The sequence below is a fragment of the Ahaetulla prasina genome, chromosome 2 (genome assembly GCF_028640845.1).
Source record: "Ahaetulla prasina isolate Xishuangbanna chromosome 2, ASM2864084v1, whole genome shotgun sequence".
Lineage (NCBI taxonomy): Eukaryota > Metazoa > Chordata > Lepidosauria > Squamata > Colubridae > Ahaetulla > Ahaetulla prasina.
In genome coordinates, this window is record NC_080540.1 from 167,257,254 (window position 1) to 167,276,751 (window position 19,498).

The 19,498-nt window shown below is 41.3% G+C and overlaps 1 protein-coding gene across 4 annotated transcripts in view; it reads right to left on the reverse strand.

The window, feature by feature from the left end:
• Nucleotides 1-19,498, reverse strand: part of LRP1 (LDL receptor related protein 1) — a 385,724-nt gene that overhangs the window by 54,093 nt on the left and 312,133 nt on the right. For all 4 annotated transcript variants that reach the window (XM_058173442.1, XM_058173441.1, XM_058173440.1 and 1 more), the window contains 11 exons: nucleotides 17,337-17,462; nucleotides 16,521-16,649; nucleotides 15,415-15,534; nucleotides 13,885-13,998; nucleotides 11,694-11,843; nucleotides 10,666-10,788; nucleotides 9,521-9,637; nucleotides 6,499-6,627; nucleotides 3,769-3,891; nucleotides 1,608-1,748; nucleotides 332-519 (listed from right to left, as the gene is read on the reverse strand). In XM_058173442.1, the coding sequence (XP_058029425.1) occupies nucleotides 332-519; nucleotides 1,608-1,748; nucleotides 3,769-3,891; nucleotides 6,499-6,627; nucleotides 9,521-9,637; nucleotides 10,666-10,788; nucleotides 11,694-11,843; nucleotides 13,885-13,998; nucleotides 15,415-15,534; nucleotides 16,521-16,649; nucleotides 17,337-17,462 (1,460 nt within the window). The remainder of the gene's footprint in view (nucleotides 1-331; nucleotides 520-1,607; nucleotides 1,749-3,768; nucleotides 3,892-6,498; nucleotides 6,628-9,520; nucleotides 9,638-10,665; nucleotides 10,789-11,693; nucleotides 11,844-13,884; nucleotides 13,999-15,414; nucleotides 15,535-16,520; nucleotides 16,650-17,336; nucleotides 17,463-19,498) is intronic.

A 19,498-nucleotide genomic window follows, 5' to 3' on the forward strand; every position in this document is an offset into this window, starting at 1 on the left:
CTAAGTGCAGATGTCTGAGCTGTGAAATCTGCATTTCTACATGTAGAAATATTTTATTTATTTGACAGAAAGTACTGAAGGTTTTATGGCCTATCAAAGTAGATTCAACAAGTATGGCCAATACCCATGTCTTCTTGAACCTAAGTCATAATATACTCTGCCCATTAATTTATAGCTTCATGACGGGAAAACCTAACAATACAGTATATAACTGATAAATTTCTGGCTCCAACAGTACATCAAAATCTACCACTTCTATACTGTCTGATGGGAGGGCTGGTCTTGACACATCCTCTTCCCCAAAACAGGGAAAAAGAAACTACAGCCCAACCTTGTAGCCGATTTTGAGGTCCTCGCACTCCTGGGAGCAGCCAGTCTGCTTCTTGTTCAGGCACTCATTGATGAAACAGTTCAGCTCATCAGAGCCATCACCACAGTCATCGTTGTTGTCACAAAGCAAATTGTTGGAGATGCACTGCTCATTGTGGCAGAGATAAAAGGTATCATTGCACTTGCTCTCTGAAATGATAGTCAGAAATCATGAGGACTGAGCTCAAAGCAGTGGGTTTTCCTCACATACCACCATGTAGGTTTCCATATTTACATCTTCAAAACCATCCCATGAGAGCTAATGAGCACAACCTTCCCTGCATGTGAGTCAACCTGTTTCCAGCCACAGTTGTATATTTAAAAAACCTTCTGTAAATATGATACTCAAAGGGCTTCATCCAGTGGTGGGATTCCAATAATTTAACAACTGGTTCTCTGCCCTAATGATTTCTTCCAACAACCAGTTTGCCAAACTGCTCAGAAAGTTAACAACCGGTTCTCCAGAAGTGGTGCGAACTGGCTGAATCCCACCACTGGCTTCATCACAAAGCATGATCTTCCCCCTTTTCCAAGTTTCCAAGTATATCCCTATCCATAATATTAAACATAAAGTACAAAAACAAAGTACAAAGTACTTAATACTAAAAAGACCTCACTATCAAAACAATACATTATCATTAATAATTAAAGCTTAGATTGAACCCTAATTTGTTCACTCAGAGTGCAAGCAGTTATTTTGCACAATTCTGCTCCAATTAGGTAACAAAATGGCTACAAAAACTTCCTCAGTATGGAGAATGTACTTATTTATAGCTTTATAAATTATAACTTTTATAGCTTTATAAATTGAGTATGACATTCATCTGTAATTCATGGAACAAGTCTAGCAATCAAGACAGGACATCTCTAGGATGATGTGATCACTCCCATACTAGATAATTGACTCCTCCCTCTAGATCAGGATTGTCAAACTCATGGCCTGCGGGCCAGATGCATCACAGGCTGGCCATCCCCACCCCCGGTTTAGCAAAGGGTGAAAAAGTCGCAATACGTCACGTGACAACATGACGACATGTGTTTGACACCCCTGCTCTAGATTAATTGAAGATTCCCAGTGCTTTTCAAAAAGTATATAGAATCCTGCTGCTACATTACTAATTAACTAGGAACAGACCAATTAAAAGAGGGCTTCGTTTTATTCTCACTCTTTCTGATCACGGACTTGCTATAAACCAACAAAAGGTCACCACCCAAACCCCAAACCCTTAAAGACCTACCAGGGCTAGAGCATCTTGGATTCTTGGGGGCTTCATCAGATTGGTCATGGCAGTCAAACTCGCCATCACACTCCCAGAGTTTGTTGCTCAAACACCGACCATTAGCACAACGGAATTCATTGGCGCTACAAGTGGGGTACTCTGGGGAAGGTAAAAAGTAGAGGGGATAAGAAATCAAGCCATGATACAATAGTGTCTCTTTTTTTCATGTAACAGGATCAACATACATTTGCAGAACACCCTGTTTGCTTTACTGTAAGTAATATTATGCAACATACAGAAAAAGAGTAAGAAGTAGTGAGGCAATGAAGAGATAAAAATAGAAACCTAACCAATTTAATTAAGACCAGCACTATTTACTGTACTTCTCCATATTGTTCAATCCTTGCAAATAATCCTTGCTTCCATAACATCAATTCATACATTTTCATTCTTTAACATTCCCACTGCCTCTGTCTCTTTTTGAGGTTTTCATCAACTCTGCCCAACCACAACTTCTTTCCCCTCCCTTCACTCACTCACCTTTCTTTTGTATTTCTGTCATGTAATTTGATCCCCATTTATACTCTCCACATAACCAAACTACCTAAACGTAATTCTTCCATATGAATTACTCAATTTTGTATTCAGTCTATATTCATTCAGCACTTACACATTCTTGGCCTCTCTTCTATTTTATGATACACACTTCTTCAGTATCCCAAACCAGCTGCATTCAACTTATTTTTATGTTTCTCCTGCCAGCCCTAAATCTCACTTCCAAGTGACAAAGTGGATATAGTCATCCACGACCATTTTCACTTCTTTTGAGAAACATACTGGAATACTATCCACTGCCAGCATTTTTATGTATTAGAAAGGTCTCCATTTTCCCGCCTTCAATTGACATTCTACTGACGTACACAAATTCATCAGCTTGCTCTGGGTTTTCACCATTTAGGTCTAACCTGCAATTTTTCACTCCGTTTTTCTTGTCAAGCGCAACTACTTTGATATTTGATAGATCAATTTTCAGGCTCCTGCCCTTCACTCCATCATACAATTTATATAACATTTACTGAAAAGCATTTTGAGTTTTCAGCAGGCAACATGGCATTGTCTGCAAGTCACAGTATGCACATATTTATGTCTCTGACCAACATACCTTTACAGCAGCCTTATAACTTATTCATAAATAGACTAAACAGATTAAATATCACACATCTGTGTTACACACACACATCCAGGTTAGGTTTATAGTCATTCACTTATGCACATGCAGATCTCACAGTCCCTTATGTTTTCTGTGTGGGTTCCCAAACAGGTGTCTGGAACATGCATATAAAACACTCAGCTGTGGTTAACAACTGGGAAATAATTAGGAACACATACAAATCACTTTCAATCAAACATAGGGGCACTTCACGTTCTGATAGAATATATGAAGATCCAATGAATTCCAAGTGGGAGTAAAATGTTACTGGTTACAGTGTCTATTTGTTCTCTCACACATTTATACAATTATTCTCACTTACCCAAGTCCTTTTCAACCAAACTATCCAGGCATTAGCTGCAATAGTTCACATACCTTAAAATTGCCATGTGTGAAAAACACCGAGCTAAAGGAATCGAAACTTATCAAATCTAGATCCAGGATGATTAAAAGAATGGGTAGGCTTCACCAAGTGCCCCTTTTCTTCCAAAGCCTTGGATTCACACAACTGGTAGTTGTGAATTGATTGGGGAGGGGGCACTCTGTACGTTCAAGCACTTAGCCTCCTTTGCCCGTCTTCATGTGACATTTCTCTTTTGAACATTAAAATACACTGCTAAATGACCTAACTTGCAAGGCGAGGCGAAAGAGTCTGTGCTATGCCTGTTAGCTAAAATTACCTCAAGGGTTGTCTGGACCTGTTTCTGGGCCCCCAAAACAGCTTGCTCACATGAGAAACACTATCGGAAATTGACTCTCAGGGAACAATTGGGGAATGTCTTTCATACATGGTGAAAGTTTAATTACAATCTAACTTTTTCAAATCAAGCTAGCAAATTATTTTTTCTCTCTTTCAAGTTGATTTCACTTGCCCTCAGGTAGCCAAATTTGATTTGGCAGTAAGCTGATAAAAATTGGGCTACAGTGGCTACTCTCGTGGTTAAGCATTAATTCTACGCTGGCACTTACCACAATCTGGGGATTCATCAGAACCATCACCACAGTCATCATCGTGATCACACACAAAATGTTTTGGGATGCACTGCCGGTTGTTGCACATAAACTCCCGTTCGTCACAAGTGTTGTTGTATACTGAAATCACAAGATTACACGTCTGAAATCAGTTATGCCATATCCCTCTGTGTAATTCAGTTCTTTTCACTGTACCACAATCCTTTTTTATTAATTGCAAACGCATGGCATGTGTACATTTTAATAAAAAAACACAACCTGTGATCAAATTCATATAATTAGTTCTTTCCGCTGTTCATTAATTCTTCATCACTGTCACAGAAAAGAAAACCAAAGATGCAACTGTTTTATGAATGAAAGTGAATATATGTATCTCAGGATAATGTTGAAGGATCCAGTCGGGGTCAGTTACTGGGACCAGAGGTATTGTCTTAGCAATAGCAATAGCAGTTAGACTTATATACCGCTTCATAGTGCTTTATAGCCCTCTCTAAGCAGTTTACAAAGTCAGCATATTGGCCCCAACAATCTGGGTCCTCATTTTACTGACTTTGGAAGGATGGAAGGCTGAGTCAACCTTCAGCCTGGTGAGATTTGATCTGCCAAACTGCTGGCAACCAGTGATCAGCAGAAGTAGCCTGCAGTACTGCACTCTAACCACTGTGCCACCACGTCTCTTTCACCTTTGGATTCCTGCTGGAGCCCATCTGCAAGGAACTTCTCTCTAGCAGAGCCTGTGTGTGGTATTTATGTGTTCCTATGTATGGTATTTATGTGGTGCCTGTTGTATGTGGCTTTTTAGATGTTGATTTGGGTGTATTAATGGTTGGCTTTTAAGTCATTAGCTGTCCATTCCCCTTCTGCCCAGCCCATGCCTTCTAAGTACTTGTTAGGCTGGTGGTAAATCAGCACTCCTTAACACCAGCCTATCAAGTACTTAAAAGGCAAGAGCTGGGCAGCAGGACAGCTAATGACTTAAAAGCCAAAAAACCAACATATCCCAATCAATATCTAAAAAGCCACTTACAACAGGCACTATAAATTCCACACAGCGCACATTCTGCTAGAGAAAAGTTCCCTGAAGATAGGCTCTAGCACGAGTCCGAAAGCTCGGAAGACAAAACCTCTGGTCCCAGTGACTGACCCAGATAGGATCCTGCAACCGTTCTGCTTCCAGACAGTATTCCATCTCCTAGAAAGAAATGATGAAAAATTTTCCCCTAACTTTTGGGGATAATTTACCCACTGCATCCACCAGAGGCAATGGTGAATGTCTGCCCCTTCTGAAAAAAGAAGAACATTTCAATTTCACTCTCTCTGGGAAGATGCAGATTACAGAATTCATGCATGATGCAATGAAATTACTGAAACAAAATAAGATGCACCAAAATGCTGGCACTACACGTGATTACTAAGAATATGATCAAAGCAAGATTGAGATTTTATACAGCTGAAAATACCATCCGTTGCAGATTTTAACTGCATAATTTCCTCTTTGCTTCCTATGACAGACTATAGAAATAGGGCACCTAATTAGCTCCACACATTAGGCCCTGTTTTATCTGCTAAGGGCTACGTGAAAGGTATAAAACTGAGAAAGGAAGTCAAATTGATTTTGTACTCAGTATGTTATTATAATAATAATAATAATAATAATAATAATAATAATAATAATAATAATAATAATAATAATAATAATAATAATATTTAAATTTGTATACCGCCCTTCTCCCGAAAGACTCAGGGCGGTTTACAGCCAAGATAAAATACAATAAAAACACATACAATACTAAAACAGACATTAAAAAACTTATTAAATTTGGCCCAAGTTTTAAAATACAATCAAACCCTATAAAATTAATAAAAATTAAAACCCATAAAATCAACTAAAAAATTAAAATTCAGGCCAGTCCTGCCTGCGAGACAAAATAGATAAGTCTTAAGTTCGCGGCGAAAGGTCCGAAGGTCAGGTAGTTGTCGAAGTCCAGGGGGAAGTTCGTTCCACAGGGTAGGAGCTCCCACAGAGAAGGCCCTTCCCCTGGGGGCCGCCAGTCGACATTGCTTGGCTGACGGCACCCTAAGGAGTCCCTCTCTGTGAGAACGCACAGATCGGTGGGAAGTACAAGATGGCAGTAGACGGTCCCGTAAGTATCCCGGTCCTAAGCCATGGAGCGCTTTAAAGGTGGTAACCAATACCAATACCTTGAAGCGCACCCGGAAGACAACAGGCAGCCAGTGCAGTCTGCGCAGGATGGGTGTTACATGGGAGCTCCAAACCGCTCCCTCTATCACCCGCGCAGCTGCATTCTGGACTAACTGGAGCCTCCGGGTGCTCTTCAAGTTTTATCCTGAACTTCCCCAAAACACGATAGGAAAACCAGCCTCTTTCACAAACAGAATCTCACAAAAGCTTCTGATCCAAATCATCAAAAAAGGGCGAGGTACCTAGCTTTGGTTGATGTCTCATAAGGAGGGATTTGGTACTTGCCATTTTTGTTTTCCTTCCTCTATAATAGACAGCCTTTACCGCTAAGTCCTATTCCTAGACACAGTGGGAACTGTATACCAAAATCTATAGACACGGTCTTGTTTACAAAGATGAAAAGCAACGGAAGCTTAGCTTGCTTCTTAAGGTAACCAGCAAAATGAATAACAGCAAGAGCTCATCAAACTTCCAGCAGGTGGCTGTAATCAAATACAGAACATTAAGAAGAAGCAGTAACTCACGGCATCCAGCAGACACGGTTTCATCAGCCCCATCGGGACAATCTCTATCTCCATCACACAGCCAGCGTTGTGGGACACAAAGGTAGGTGTTTGGACACTGGAAGGTTCCTGCAGCACAAGTAGTATGACCTAAAGGACCAAAAAAGATGAACAGGTACTGAGCTTGACAAAATCAAAAGTCAGGAATTTGTGGTTTTTCTTATCACCTTCCCACATTTTTTTCCCCCACATCACGTGTGCATTTCACACAGCCACCATTTTTCTTCAACTGCTGCTGGAACTAAAAAAAAAATCTTTAATCTTGGCTTTTCTTTTCCTTTCTTTTTACAAACCACACATTGTGGTGGTGGTGGTTGTTATTTTACTTTCAGGGCATGAAAAATTACTTAAAACAGGAACAATTATTTATTTATTTATTTATGAACAAAAAGACTATTTCAGTCAACTGATTTAACTATAACTGTCTGGTCTGGTTCTGCAACCCAACAAAACAGACACAGACTTCAGAAGATCATCGGAACTGCAGAAAAAACAATGGCTACCAATCTGCCTTCCACTGAGGACCTGTATACTGCACAAGTCAAAAAGAGGGCTGTGAAGATATTTACAAATCCCTCGCATCCCGGACATAAACTGGTTCAACTCCTACCCTCAAAACGACGCTTCAGAGCACTGCACACCAGAACAACTAGACACTTTTCTAGACTTTTCCCCGAATGCCATCACTCTGCTAAACAAATAATTCCCTCAACACTGTCAAACTATTTACTAAATCTGCACTACTATTAATATTCTCATCGTTCTCATCACCCATCTCCTTCCACTTATGACTGTATGACTGTAACTTTGTTGCTTGTATCCTTACGATTTATACTGTAATTGATTGTTTCCTGATTGCTTAATTGTACCCTATGACTATCATTAAGTGTTGTATCATTAAGTGTTAAATTTGTACCCTATGACTATCATTAAGTGTTCTAAGTGTAGTACCTTGATGAAGATTTCTTTTATGTACACTGAGAGCGTATGCACCAAGACAAATTCCTTGTGTGTCCAATCACACTTGGCCAATAAAAATTCTATTCTATTCTATTCTATTCTATTCTATTCTATTCTATTCTATTCTATTCTATTCTATTCTATTCTAAGCAGTGTATAGGAGCAGGAGATGAAGCCAATGCAACAGTAAGATAAAATAAAAATAAATAAGCAACGAAAGTGTAAAGTTGCAATTAATCATACAAGTAGTTATAATATTCCAGGCATCAGGAGCTCTACAGCGTTCAAACCCAAAAGCCTTCTAAAGAACCATCAAGCTTTCAGAAGGCCATGACAATGGAAGCTACTTTTGCTGGGGGGACAGGAAGGGGGGAGGGAAGGGGGGAAAGGAAAAGAGAGAAAGCAAACTGTTACAGAAGAGGGGAAGCCCTTAATACACGTCACTATAAGCAGGCAGCTTCAGCAGAGATGTGCTTTGGGCTGGAGCAGGCAAAACCTAAAACAAACTAGGGACTCTCAGAGACAGCTAAACCCTGAGCTATGAGGCTTTACTAAACCAGGGCCTTGAATGGCGTTCAGAAACAGAAGGGTAACCAATGCAACTCTCCTAGCTATGGGGTTAGATGGCATCTTGAGTCTGTCCAGCTAACTGGAGAGCTGAAAACAAACTATATCGATCCACAAGAGAATTGACAAGGGTATGTACGAGTGGCTAACTTCTGTGCTCATTCAAAAAAATAGGCAGGTTGAAGCCGATGGGATCAAGAAACTCTACAGTATTGTATTCCGTTAATTTCTGTTGGGAAAGTACTAGAGTACTAGAAACATCACCAGAAATAATTTCACCAGAAATCATGCTCTGAATTAGGCATTATTTCAATGTTGCTTGCACTGAATTGCGCTCTTTGGGATAAGGTATAAGCAACTTGGACGAAAAAATGTTCAATCCATCTTTCAACACCCATTGCCATCTTTTTTTTCTCTTTTGATTTTTTACAAAGCATCTCTCATCACAATCAAAACCACACAGGTTGATTTTTAAACTAGTAAATGGCAGGGATGGGCAAATTAATGCTCTGGCACCATATCCTAACCCTAGTTTCATTTTGGACACTTCTGTATTCCACTTTAATCGCCTTTACTCAAGATCAATGGAAGTTTCCTGCCTTTTATGAGGTAGAAATCACAAGGAAACTATAGCCCAAGCTATAACATGGATTTAACATTTTTAAAAGAAGAAACAATAAAAATAAATCAAAGAAAAATCTAAATCCCACCAGGCCCAAGGTTGACTCAGCCTTCCATCCTTTATAAGGTAGGTAAAATGAGGACCCAGATTGTTGGGGGCAATAAGTTGACTTTGTATATAATATGCAAATGGATGAAGACGATTACATAGTGTAAGCTGCCCTGAGTCTTCGGAGAAGGGTGGGATATAAATGCAAATTTTAAAAAAAATCTAAAAACCCATGACCATGATTATGATAGAAATCTGCCCACTTGAATAATTTCCCCACCCACTACAATAGCAGTAACATTTAGATTTGTATATTGTCCCATAGCCCTCTCTAAGCGGTTTACAGAGTCAGCATATTGGCCCCAACAATATAGGTCCTCATTTTACCGACCTCGGAAGAATGAAAGGCTGAGACAATCTTGAGCCAAGTCTGAACCGAGCTCCAGGCTGTGTGCAGAATTAGCCTGCAATACTGCGTTCTTACCACTTCATCACTACAGACCTTCAATCCTGTCATGTTAAGAGCATCTCCCAGATATCAACTGATTGTTCACCTCATCAAACACTTTCTTTCATGATTCCTTTCATGATGTCACAAACATCTTGTTCTTAGTGGTTCTCACTCAACCTCTCTCAGAGACTAGACTTCCATTCAACCCTACCCAACTCCCTTTGATGCATCCACATTTTCCTTTTTATATTTCGACCTGCATTTTGTTAATTTCTAACTATTTTACCAGCGTGCCTCCGCCTTTTCCTCCTTTTCAAATCAGGAACAAAACTTACGGCAACGGTGGTCTTCATCAGAACCATCACCACAGTCATCTGCACCATCGCAGACCCACTGTTTAGAGATGCACCGGTGATTATTGCATTCAAACTTCACTGGGAAGCAGAACTTATCTGGAAAAAGAAATCAGGCATTGTTATAACCACTTCCAAACAATTCCAAAGTTTCTCACAAAGAAGTCCACAAAATTGAAACATTTTTCCCCAGATTTATTTAGCATATGGCATATCGTGCATGGACTAGTAATATATATTAATATTCCATCTAGATTAATAGAAGCCAATAGGATATAAATGTTTAAAAGATCTATGTTCAAATACCAATGTCTAGGCCAGTGTTGGCGAACCTTTGGCATTCTTGCATGCCGGCCTGAGTGCCAAAAGCGGCACGCAAAACCGTCCTGCAATGAATGTGTGGCTTCGCCGGCTCTTCTTTGCATTCCTGTGCTCAAACGCATGCTGGTCAGCTGGCCATTGCGTGCGCAGTGCCGGCGACCCCGGAAGAGCGGCAGTCCATCGCGCATGTGTGCGACATCAACCCATAAGGTCGGTTGCTGGCTCGCGCATGTGCGATGGACCGGCGCTCTTCTAGGGTTCGCTGGCACCCCGCACATGACGGCCAGTTGACCGGCACGCGTTTGAGCACAGGAACGCGAAGGGGAGCCGGCGAGCCATGCATTTATTGCTCCCGGCACACGTGCCATAGGTTTGCCAACACTGGTCTAGGCTATCAAACCATTGAAGCACAACATCATTTATATTTTTAAAAATCAGATACTGGACTGGCATATGCCCTCAGCTTGCAGTGGTTGTGATGTGTGATAGCTTGATGTAGGATGCAAGGAGTCACAGTGAGGGGAGGATACTATATGCCCCATTTATATAGAGAGTCCCAACAGACAGACGTCATGTGAGGTGCAAATCCTATTCAGGATAGCCACTGCTGGCAGCTAGACTACTCTGTAGGCTTTCCTGGCTGTCAAAATACATGCCAACGAAATTGAACACAAAAACTGGACCTTTTCAGTCCCAAATGACTAGAGAGATCGCAAATGTTATTCAATTTCCCCCCCCCCCAAATATACTGATTATTCCATTTTAGAAACTCATTTATGGAAAAGAAAAACAACACAGTGACTTACTGCAGTGGGTTTCATCCTCTCCATTCTCACAGTCATTCTCTTTATCACAAGTCCAGGTCATGGGAATGCATCTCCCACTTGGACAGGCGAAGTAGTTAGCTGGGCACTTAGATTTTCTTGAGCCTGGGAAAGACAATGGGCGGGGGGAGGGAGAAATAGAAAATGCATTATATTGTTATTTTGTTGCTCAGAACAGAGAAAGAGAAGCATTATATAATGATCAGAAGCTTGATGTTTTTCATATCTTTGTCATCAGGTAAATGGATGTACAGGGCAGGCAAAGGAGAAGGGCATTCTACATTTTTCTAGTGACCAAACTTTTTTTAAAGGTATAATTAAATCTACAGGCAGACTAGCAACCACACACAGAAAGATAGACAGACCGGCACACACACATATACAAACACACTCACTCCTCTACATTTCTATTCAGAAGTCCCTAGAGTAACTTACAAGCAATCTAAAATGTAGCAGAAAAATCCATATAAAATAAACACAATCGCTAAAAATGCCCTATAGCAATAAAAACAATCAGTGTGCTCTACTGATTCCAAAAATTTACAATTGCTTACGTTCCGTCTTTCAGGATAGCAATGTCTGAATAGTTTAAAGAGTAAGGCAAAGGTCCCTGGTCTCACTAGAAACTTTTTCCCCATTGTAAAAACCTCTTTTTAAGAAAAACGGAATATAGAGTACAGACTTAATAGATGGAGTATGTGTGCAGGTAGACTCAAAGGGCAGCTCTTCCTTGAGGGGCTGGGGATGGGCAGGGCAGACCAAGTGAAGGATGAATGGTGTGGGTGTGGGTGTGGGTGTGGGTGGGTGTTAGATCATTCTTCTCTTTCCCCAAGATAGTGGAATGGGAAAGATAAGGTGACTGAGGAAGGACTCTTCTCTAACTTAATGGCTAAGCCTGCTAGCCTGCTTTCATATACGAGTTATCTAAATGCTTACTCCATTTCACCAGAGTTTGAGGTCCTTCAGGGTTTGGATGGTCAGAAGGGTGGGTTTCATTGGAAGATGCTCACCTGGACAATCCTGCTCATCAGAATAGTCGCCACAGTCATTGCTACCATCACATACCCAGGATGGAGCATAGCACATCGAGGTATGCTCACATTTCTGAAAATTGACATTTTTCACTCCCAATCTGAAAAAGCTGCTGCAGTCAGTCGCAGCTACCAAAAGAGAAGAAACAAACCGAATGTATGTAAATTCTTTTATATATATATATATAAAGCCGAAAGCACCAGCCTGAAGATGATGAGTGAGACCTTGTCGAAACGTTGCCAAGATACTCTCAACCTTACACAGGAAAAGACCCAAATATGCCAAGACCTATATACCTATAACCGTGAAAACCTATATATATATGATATTTATTTATTTATTTATTTATTTATTAAATTAGATAGATAGATAGATAGATAGATAGATAGATAGATAGATAGATAGATAGATAGATAGATAGATAGATAGATAGATAGATATAGATATATAGTTTTCCCCCCAAAAAAATATAAACATTCCATTTTTCCTTAAACAGCGTGTTGTCTGGGTACAAATATCTCTGTGCAACAATCTTCAGCATTTATAACATCATTCACATTAATTCTCTAATCTTAGAATTATAGTATATTAAATAGTTGAACATTATAAGCCTATTCACTTTTCCTCTTAACATGTCTTCTAGTAAGAATACAATAATGATAACATTAAGCGTAATTATCGTCATCATCATAATACTAACAATTATCATCTTATCTAAACCCGGATGTATGTAGATTCTGAGAAACTTGCTGAACAGGTCTAATGGAGCAAAGGCACTCCTACAAATCATGCCATTGCTGGTTGTGTTCAAAAATGTGGACCTACAGAATAATGTCATCTCGATTTATAACTCTTAGTAATATTTATACTGCAATTATTTTATATCCTGTCTTTCGGATAGCAGTTCTCCCAAAGCAGCATATCAGAATGGGCACAACTGAAAATAAAAACAAACAATATTTAAAAACAAAGAAGGGGGCGGTGAAGTGAATGGGAGAGTGACCCCGGAGGACAGGATTTTTTCTGTATCAAATAGGCAGACACAGCTCAACGAAGGAAGAATGTTATCTCTTCCACATGCTTGTGTGCCATGTATAGTAGCGGTCAGCTGTTGGAAAAATGGGAAAATAATCCACTAGCTAGCTTAGGTCATATGGTTTCCCAGAAGCCTTTCCTTTCATCAGAGAGAGAGACTTGTGTTTTGGATGCTTGATGAAGTAACTTTCCTCTTGATAGTGTCATTCATTATACAATGGAAAGCAGGTGATTCAATGCTAACAAAAAATTCCCCAGTTACAATGTCAGCAGAGTACTAGACAGATTCAGCTTATTCTGACTCACTGGTATAAAATATGGGAAATGTTAGTGTCATGTTCAACTATGGAACTATGATTCTTGGCGTAGCTGCCTAATGGACATCTCTTGCACCTTTTCTGCTTGGCAGAACAAGAACTTTCACTACTGAATTTTCTTGAAGAGGTCAAAATCCACAAGGTTTTCATAGCGATCACTCCTTCCAATTTTTCCACATCGGAGAATGCACCACTAAACATTTACCAGAGTTATGTTTCCAGGACTATATTAGGGATTTTTGATGGGGGCTCTGGAACACAAAAGCTCTATTTCTGAAAGAACAGTAGCCTTCACTGGCCAAATACCACAAGAATTATCTACAGTAATCCTCAATTTACAACTATTCAAGCATTCCAACAGTCTGAAGTTACAGCAGCACTGAAAAAAAATGACTTATGACTGTTTTTTACTTGCAACCGTTGCAGCATCCCCAGGGTCACATGATCAAAATCAGACCGCTTGGCAACTGACTCATATTTATGACGGTTGCCGTGTCCTGAGGTCACATGATCAACTTTTGTGACCTGGCGAGCAGAGTCAATGGGGAACCCAGATTCACTTAACAACTGTGTTACTAACTTAACAATTGCAGTGATTCATTTAACAATTGTGACAAGAAAGGTCATAAAATGGGGGCAAAGGTCACTTAACTGTCTCGTTTAGCAACAGAAATTTTGGACTCAATTGTGGTCGTAAGTTGAGGATTATTTGTACTGAGTGAGTGAACTGACTGGGCAAAGCCTGCATAGGATTATAAGATGGCAGGGCTGGTGAAAAAGACATCAACATCTTATGCGCCTACTGTGCAACACTCACTGCAGTTCATTTCGTCAGAAGCATCTTCGCAGTCAATCTGTTGGTTGCAGCGGCTGGAATTGTTAATACATGTCCCATCCCGGCAGCGGAATTCAGCAGGAGCACAGCTTGTCTCTGGAAAGAATGGGCCAGTCCAGTCATTATGGATCATTCTGGCAACTGCCTTCCTTTTCTCTTGCTGCCCTTCCTCCATGAAGAAGGTCAGAGCATTGGCAAACCCCTGGGCTATTTCCCTCTCTTCCCTTTAAGCCATTTCCCAGTCTAGGGATGGTCTGTAAAACAGCAGCGTTTTCAAACACTGGATGAGGGTGGCTGTTGCAGGAGGAGGCTGTGTGGAGCTTTAGCATTTGGAGGGAACCGGCACAGCAGACAGACAAGCAGGTCTGCTGCAGAATTTAGGAGGGAAAAGGAGCAAAACCTTACAAGGGCAAAGCTCACGTCCCTTGGGGAAAATGCTGAGAAGTTTAGAAAAGCAAAATGACTTTCTGTGTCTGGTGTTTATTGGGAGCTTCAATGACTTCAGGGTTAATTTGATTGACAGGACAAAAAAGAATCCCCCCTCCCCATGCTCCAAAATGCCCAGGTCATACACATGTTTTCCCTACTCCCAGCATCCCAATGCCACATCTTTTCATCCTTGCAATAGGTCCTAAAGATGATTAGGTTGAGGCAGATTGGAAAGACAAGAGGAGGGTAAATAAAGAGTTAACACAGGAGGCATTGTATTGGGCCCACAGGTGAAATCTAAATTTTTTTGCTACCAGTTCTGTGGGCGTGGCTTGATGGGTGTAGCTTGGTGTGGGGGTCATGCGACTGGGTGGCCATGGCTATGTAACCATGTGACTGGGGATCAAAAGACAGAAACTCACTAACAATGTCCTGCTGGAGCAGGATGGGACTAGATGACCTCCAGGTCCCTTCCAGCCCTGGATTATTTTCTGAAGCTGTGTCTAGTGCCAGATTTGTACTCCTTCCTTCCTCTCCTCTTTCCTTCCTTCCCTGCCTCCCTCACTCCTTTCTTTCTTTCTCTCTCTCTCTCAGAAATGACCCCCCCCCCCATTTTTTGGCTAGCAGGCTTTAGGGAAGCCTGCTGGGAGCAAAAACGGGGTCATCCCCTGTTTTTTTGGCTAGCACCTACCTGAGCCGCGTGATCATCAGAGGCTTTTTTTTTTACTTTTACAAGCATTTTTTCAGCTGAAGAAAAAATGCTTTTAAAAGTAAAAAAAAAAAACCCTCTGATGATCACACGGCTCAGCTGGGCATGGGGGGGAGGGGGGGCAGGGATTTTTGCTACTGGTTCTCCGAACCACCCGTCGCCATCGCTACTGGATTGGGTAATCCGGTCCGAACCGGGAGCATTTCACCCCTGATCGGGCCTAGCTAGCAATTTTTTCTGTACATGTTTAATAATTTAGTTTAGATTAATTACTGAACTGTTTCAGAAAACAGTTGTTAAGTATTATTATAGTGCTTTAGAAAAGAAGTGCAAGGGCATATACTTCCTGACTGGCTTCCTCTCCTAAAACTTACTGTTGCAAGGCACTTCATCTGAGTTGTCCCCGCAATCATCCACACCGTTGCACCAGTCCTTGATGGGTATACACCGTTTGTTGGCACAGTGCAAGTAACCCTTCTTACACTTGCGGCTGTCTGCAAGGCAAAATAAGCAACAGAGAGAACAGGGAGTGAGTAGCTGAAAGACAATGGATTGGAATGTCATTTAATTATCGACTGTGTGAAGCAAGTACTAGCAAACCTCTGAATAAAACAGGAGGTCAGTACGTTTTTTTACATCTACCTCTCTCAGCTTGGAGCTGGATGGGGAAAAAAATGCAACATGCATTCCTACACTGGAATTCCAGGAGACCAAGCATTTTGCTGGAAAGGGGAGCTATAGTGCTCTGCCTATACTCACAAAGTATTCCATACAGAATAGCTTTGGTGGACAGAAACAAGCTATTGACTCTTGTCTTGCAGTTAGGAGTTTCAGATTTTTATGAAGTTTTCCACTCAGAGGCGAAAAGTCAAGCTAAATCCCAGGTTTCAGCGGAGCTTAGGGGTTGAAAAGGATCAGGGATTCATCTTTTTTCATTCCAGCTCTTGTAACCCTTGAGTGAGTTCATTCTGTCCATCAGTTTTGGCTTCCATGCAAAGGTATGTAACAAATGTATCAAATCTTACTTTTATAAACACCCAAACTACAAACTTAAGTGTGAAACAGAAAAACACTCTTTTTAAGCTTGAAGAGAAGAAATATTCCAACAATCTTCCATCAAGCAATGGATAAATTCTTCTCCAAAATATGCCCAGAAATACAGAATGAGTTAATCTAGAGCAGAAAAGCTGGCTGAAAGAATTCTCAGAGTTGAAGTTCTCAGGTCTTAAAGTTGCAAGGTTTTGAAACATTGGTCTAGAACAGGAGTGTCAAACTGGCGGCCCGCGGACCGTATGCGTCACGCGCTGGCCACGCCCACCCCAGCTCCATGAATGGGAACAACATCATGAAACATCACGTGATGGCAATGTGAGGCGGTGAGTTTGACACCCGTGGTCTAGAGTTTTAAAACTTTTCCACAAGCAGGCCAGGTGAAGGAAGGAGAAAAGAAGAAGAATGAGAGAGGGGAAAAAAATCTTACTGCAGTAGGATGGCTTTTCATCTGATCTGTCTTTGCAGTGGGCCACACGATCGCAGGTTTCACTGAAGTCAATGCAGTCACCATTTCCACATTCAAACTCATTATGTACATTACAGGTGGAGTTGGAAGCTAAGGAAGGGAGAATAACACACATTTGTGAAAACACATCCATCTCTCCGCTCCCGTTTCACTGAAATGTGCCCTGAAATCCCATTCAGAAGGGTGTGTGATTTTAATAAATTCAGTAGAGATTCTGATTCCAAGAAGCAGCTTAACATGGCATGCACAAAACAGCGCATAGAGAAAAGAGCCATCAGATTTCTGGAAAGAAAGTTCTTGCTGATTTCTTATGATGAGGGTGACATACATAGAGGGAGATAGGGATGCATGTAGTTGTGTCTAGGGCTTTCTGCGCTGATATTTTACAAGTCTTCTATTGCCCAGAAGTTTAGCCATTGAACTTTCTGCACTTTCTTGCAAGAGCGTTTTCACTTGATGCAGCCAACTTAACCTGTGCTCTTTCCAGATGTTCAGTCTAAAACGTATCACCTCCTTGGCTCCCTAGAATATTCACAGCACTGCCCTCTATTCATTCTGGGTTAATTGCTGCATGGTACAGGTGCTTTAGGACAAAATAGGGTTTATGAAATTTCCCCCCTTGTCCCCAGACTCAAAGAGGCTTTGAAGTCCAAACCTTGGATGACTAGATCGCTTCACTCTGTGCCTGCTCAGTATGAGTGTATTTCATAGGAACTATCGCCCATATTCACGTGCTTTTATTCCATTCATGTTTCACTATCCAGTGTGGATACTTACCTCTGCAGGTAAGGTCTTCCTGAAGAGTTCTGCCGCCCCGGCAAGAGCATGTGACTTCCCCACTGGCCGAGAGGAGGCACAGATCCTGGCAACCACCATTGTTTATTCTGCACAGAGATAGCTCACCTAAGTGGAAGAAAACCAGAGTGAGGAGAAAGAAGCCCATTAAAAAAATGGGGCTGGAGATAGAGATTGGAACTATCTAAAAGTGATGATAAAAAGGCTGGTTGACTGGGCATTTAATGGAGTTTTCAGGTATATTTGTTTGAAAACCACATCAGCAAATACCTGAAAACACAAATACACCACACTCAGTATTTTCAAAAAACTTTTTTTTTCTGGGAAAGGCTGAAAGCTAATCATACGTTTTTCCACTTGTCTCGCCAAGGAGTCTTCTGGATGTGAAAAGCCTACAGGGATAAAGCCCTAAGCTTTAGTGGGGTTTGTGATTAAGCTGAGCATTAACTATCCAGGATAGGCACCACTGATGAATGATCTATCTAGGTTCAGAAAGTTAAACTCTTACAGAGCTACAATCAGTGTCAGAAATGAAGTAATTCACCTGATACTGCAGAATGTGAAAAAAGCAATAGAACAAGAAGTTGTTTCAGGCTGTATTACCCAACGTTGATCTTACCATCTTGGCATGGGAGTGTTTCTTTTACACAACAAAAATCAACATATATATATATATGTATGTCTTTGGTTGTTCGGGTTTTCTCCCGTGTAAAATTGGAAGTGTCTTGGCAATGTTTCGACGAAGTCTCATTCGTCATCTTCAGGCTTCAGCTTCGTGCTTCTGGGAGCAATGTGTGATCGCAGCTGTTTCTTCCTTTTAACTGCTAGTGGGGGTTTGAACTGATTGGGTGGGAGCTTGGTTGTGCTCTGATTGGCTGGGGGTTTTTTTGTGCTCTGATTGGCTGGGGTGTGTCCTGTCTTGGTGGGGGCATGGTTGTGCTCAATTTATTCTGTGTTGCAGGGGGATTTGAGCTGGTGAGCTGCATAGCTGTTGTTTGGCTTTGTGGTCGTGCTACATCTTCATAGTGGGTGTCAGTCTGCTGCATGTATGGATTGGAGGAGGTTTGAAATGGCTAATGTTGCAGCTGCGGTCTGGCTTTTGGTCCTTGGTCGTGCTTCATGATCAGTGTGGGTTTGGGTCTGCTTTCTGGGTGGATGTCCGGTGGTGACATCCTGTGTGGACCTCGTGAGTGTGGGTCTGGTTCATTCCTCGTGTTAGGGACTCGTTTGTCAATAAGGGCAGGTTTCCAAATGGCTGGTATCATCTCGTTTATTCATGCTGTGTGGGCGTTTTTCTATCTTGATGGCTTCTCTGATTATTCTGTTGTTAAAGTTTTCAGTTTTGGCGATAGTTCTGGTCTTTTTAAAGTCAATATCGTGTCCTGTGGCTTTAAGGTGTTGGACCAGGGAAGAAGTTGGTTCCTCTTTTTTGACTGAGTTCTTGTGTTCTTCAATGCGTGCACTTATTCTTCTGTTGGTTTGTCCAATGTATGTGGTGGGGCAGGCAGTGCATGGGATTTCATATACTCCTTGATTTTCTAACTCAATTTTGTCTTTGGGGTTTCTTAGGATGGTGGATATTTTTTGGTTTGTGCAGAATGCTGTCTTGATGTTGTGTTTGTGGAGGATCTTGCTGATTCTGTCTGTGGTGCCTTTTATATATGGGAGGAGGGCTGTGCCGTTTTCTTGTTCTCTGTCTTGGATTTTAGTGGGGGGTTCTTTTTGGATTAGCTTGGTAATCTTATTTCTTTGGAATCCATTGGATGTTAGTACGTTAGTGAGAGTGTCTAGTTCGGGTTTTAGGTGTTGTTCATCAGCTAAGCATTTTGTTCTGGAGATGAGTGTCTTGGCTACGGAGTTGATCTGTGCTGGGTGGTGGTGTGAGAGTGCGTGCAGATAGCGGTTTGTGTGTGTTTTCTTCTGGTAGATGGTGTGTCCTAGGGAGCCATTGGGTTTTCTGTAGACTAAGACATCCAGGAAGGGAAGTTGGTTGTTAACTTCTGTTTCCATGGTGAACTGTATTTTGGGGTGTAGGCTATTGAGGTGTGTGAGGAAGTTGTCAAGTTTTTCTTTCCCGTGTGGCCAGATTATGAAGGTGTCGTCTACATATCTGAGCCAGAGTTTGGGTTTGTGATCAGATTTTT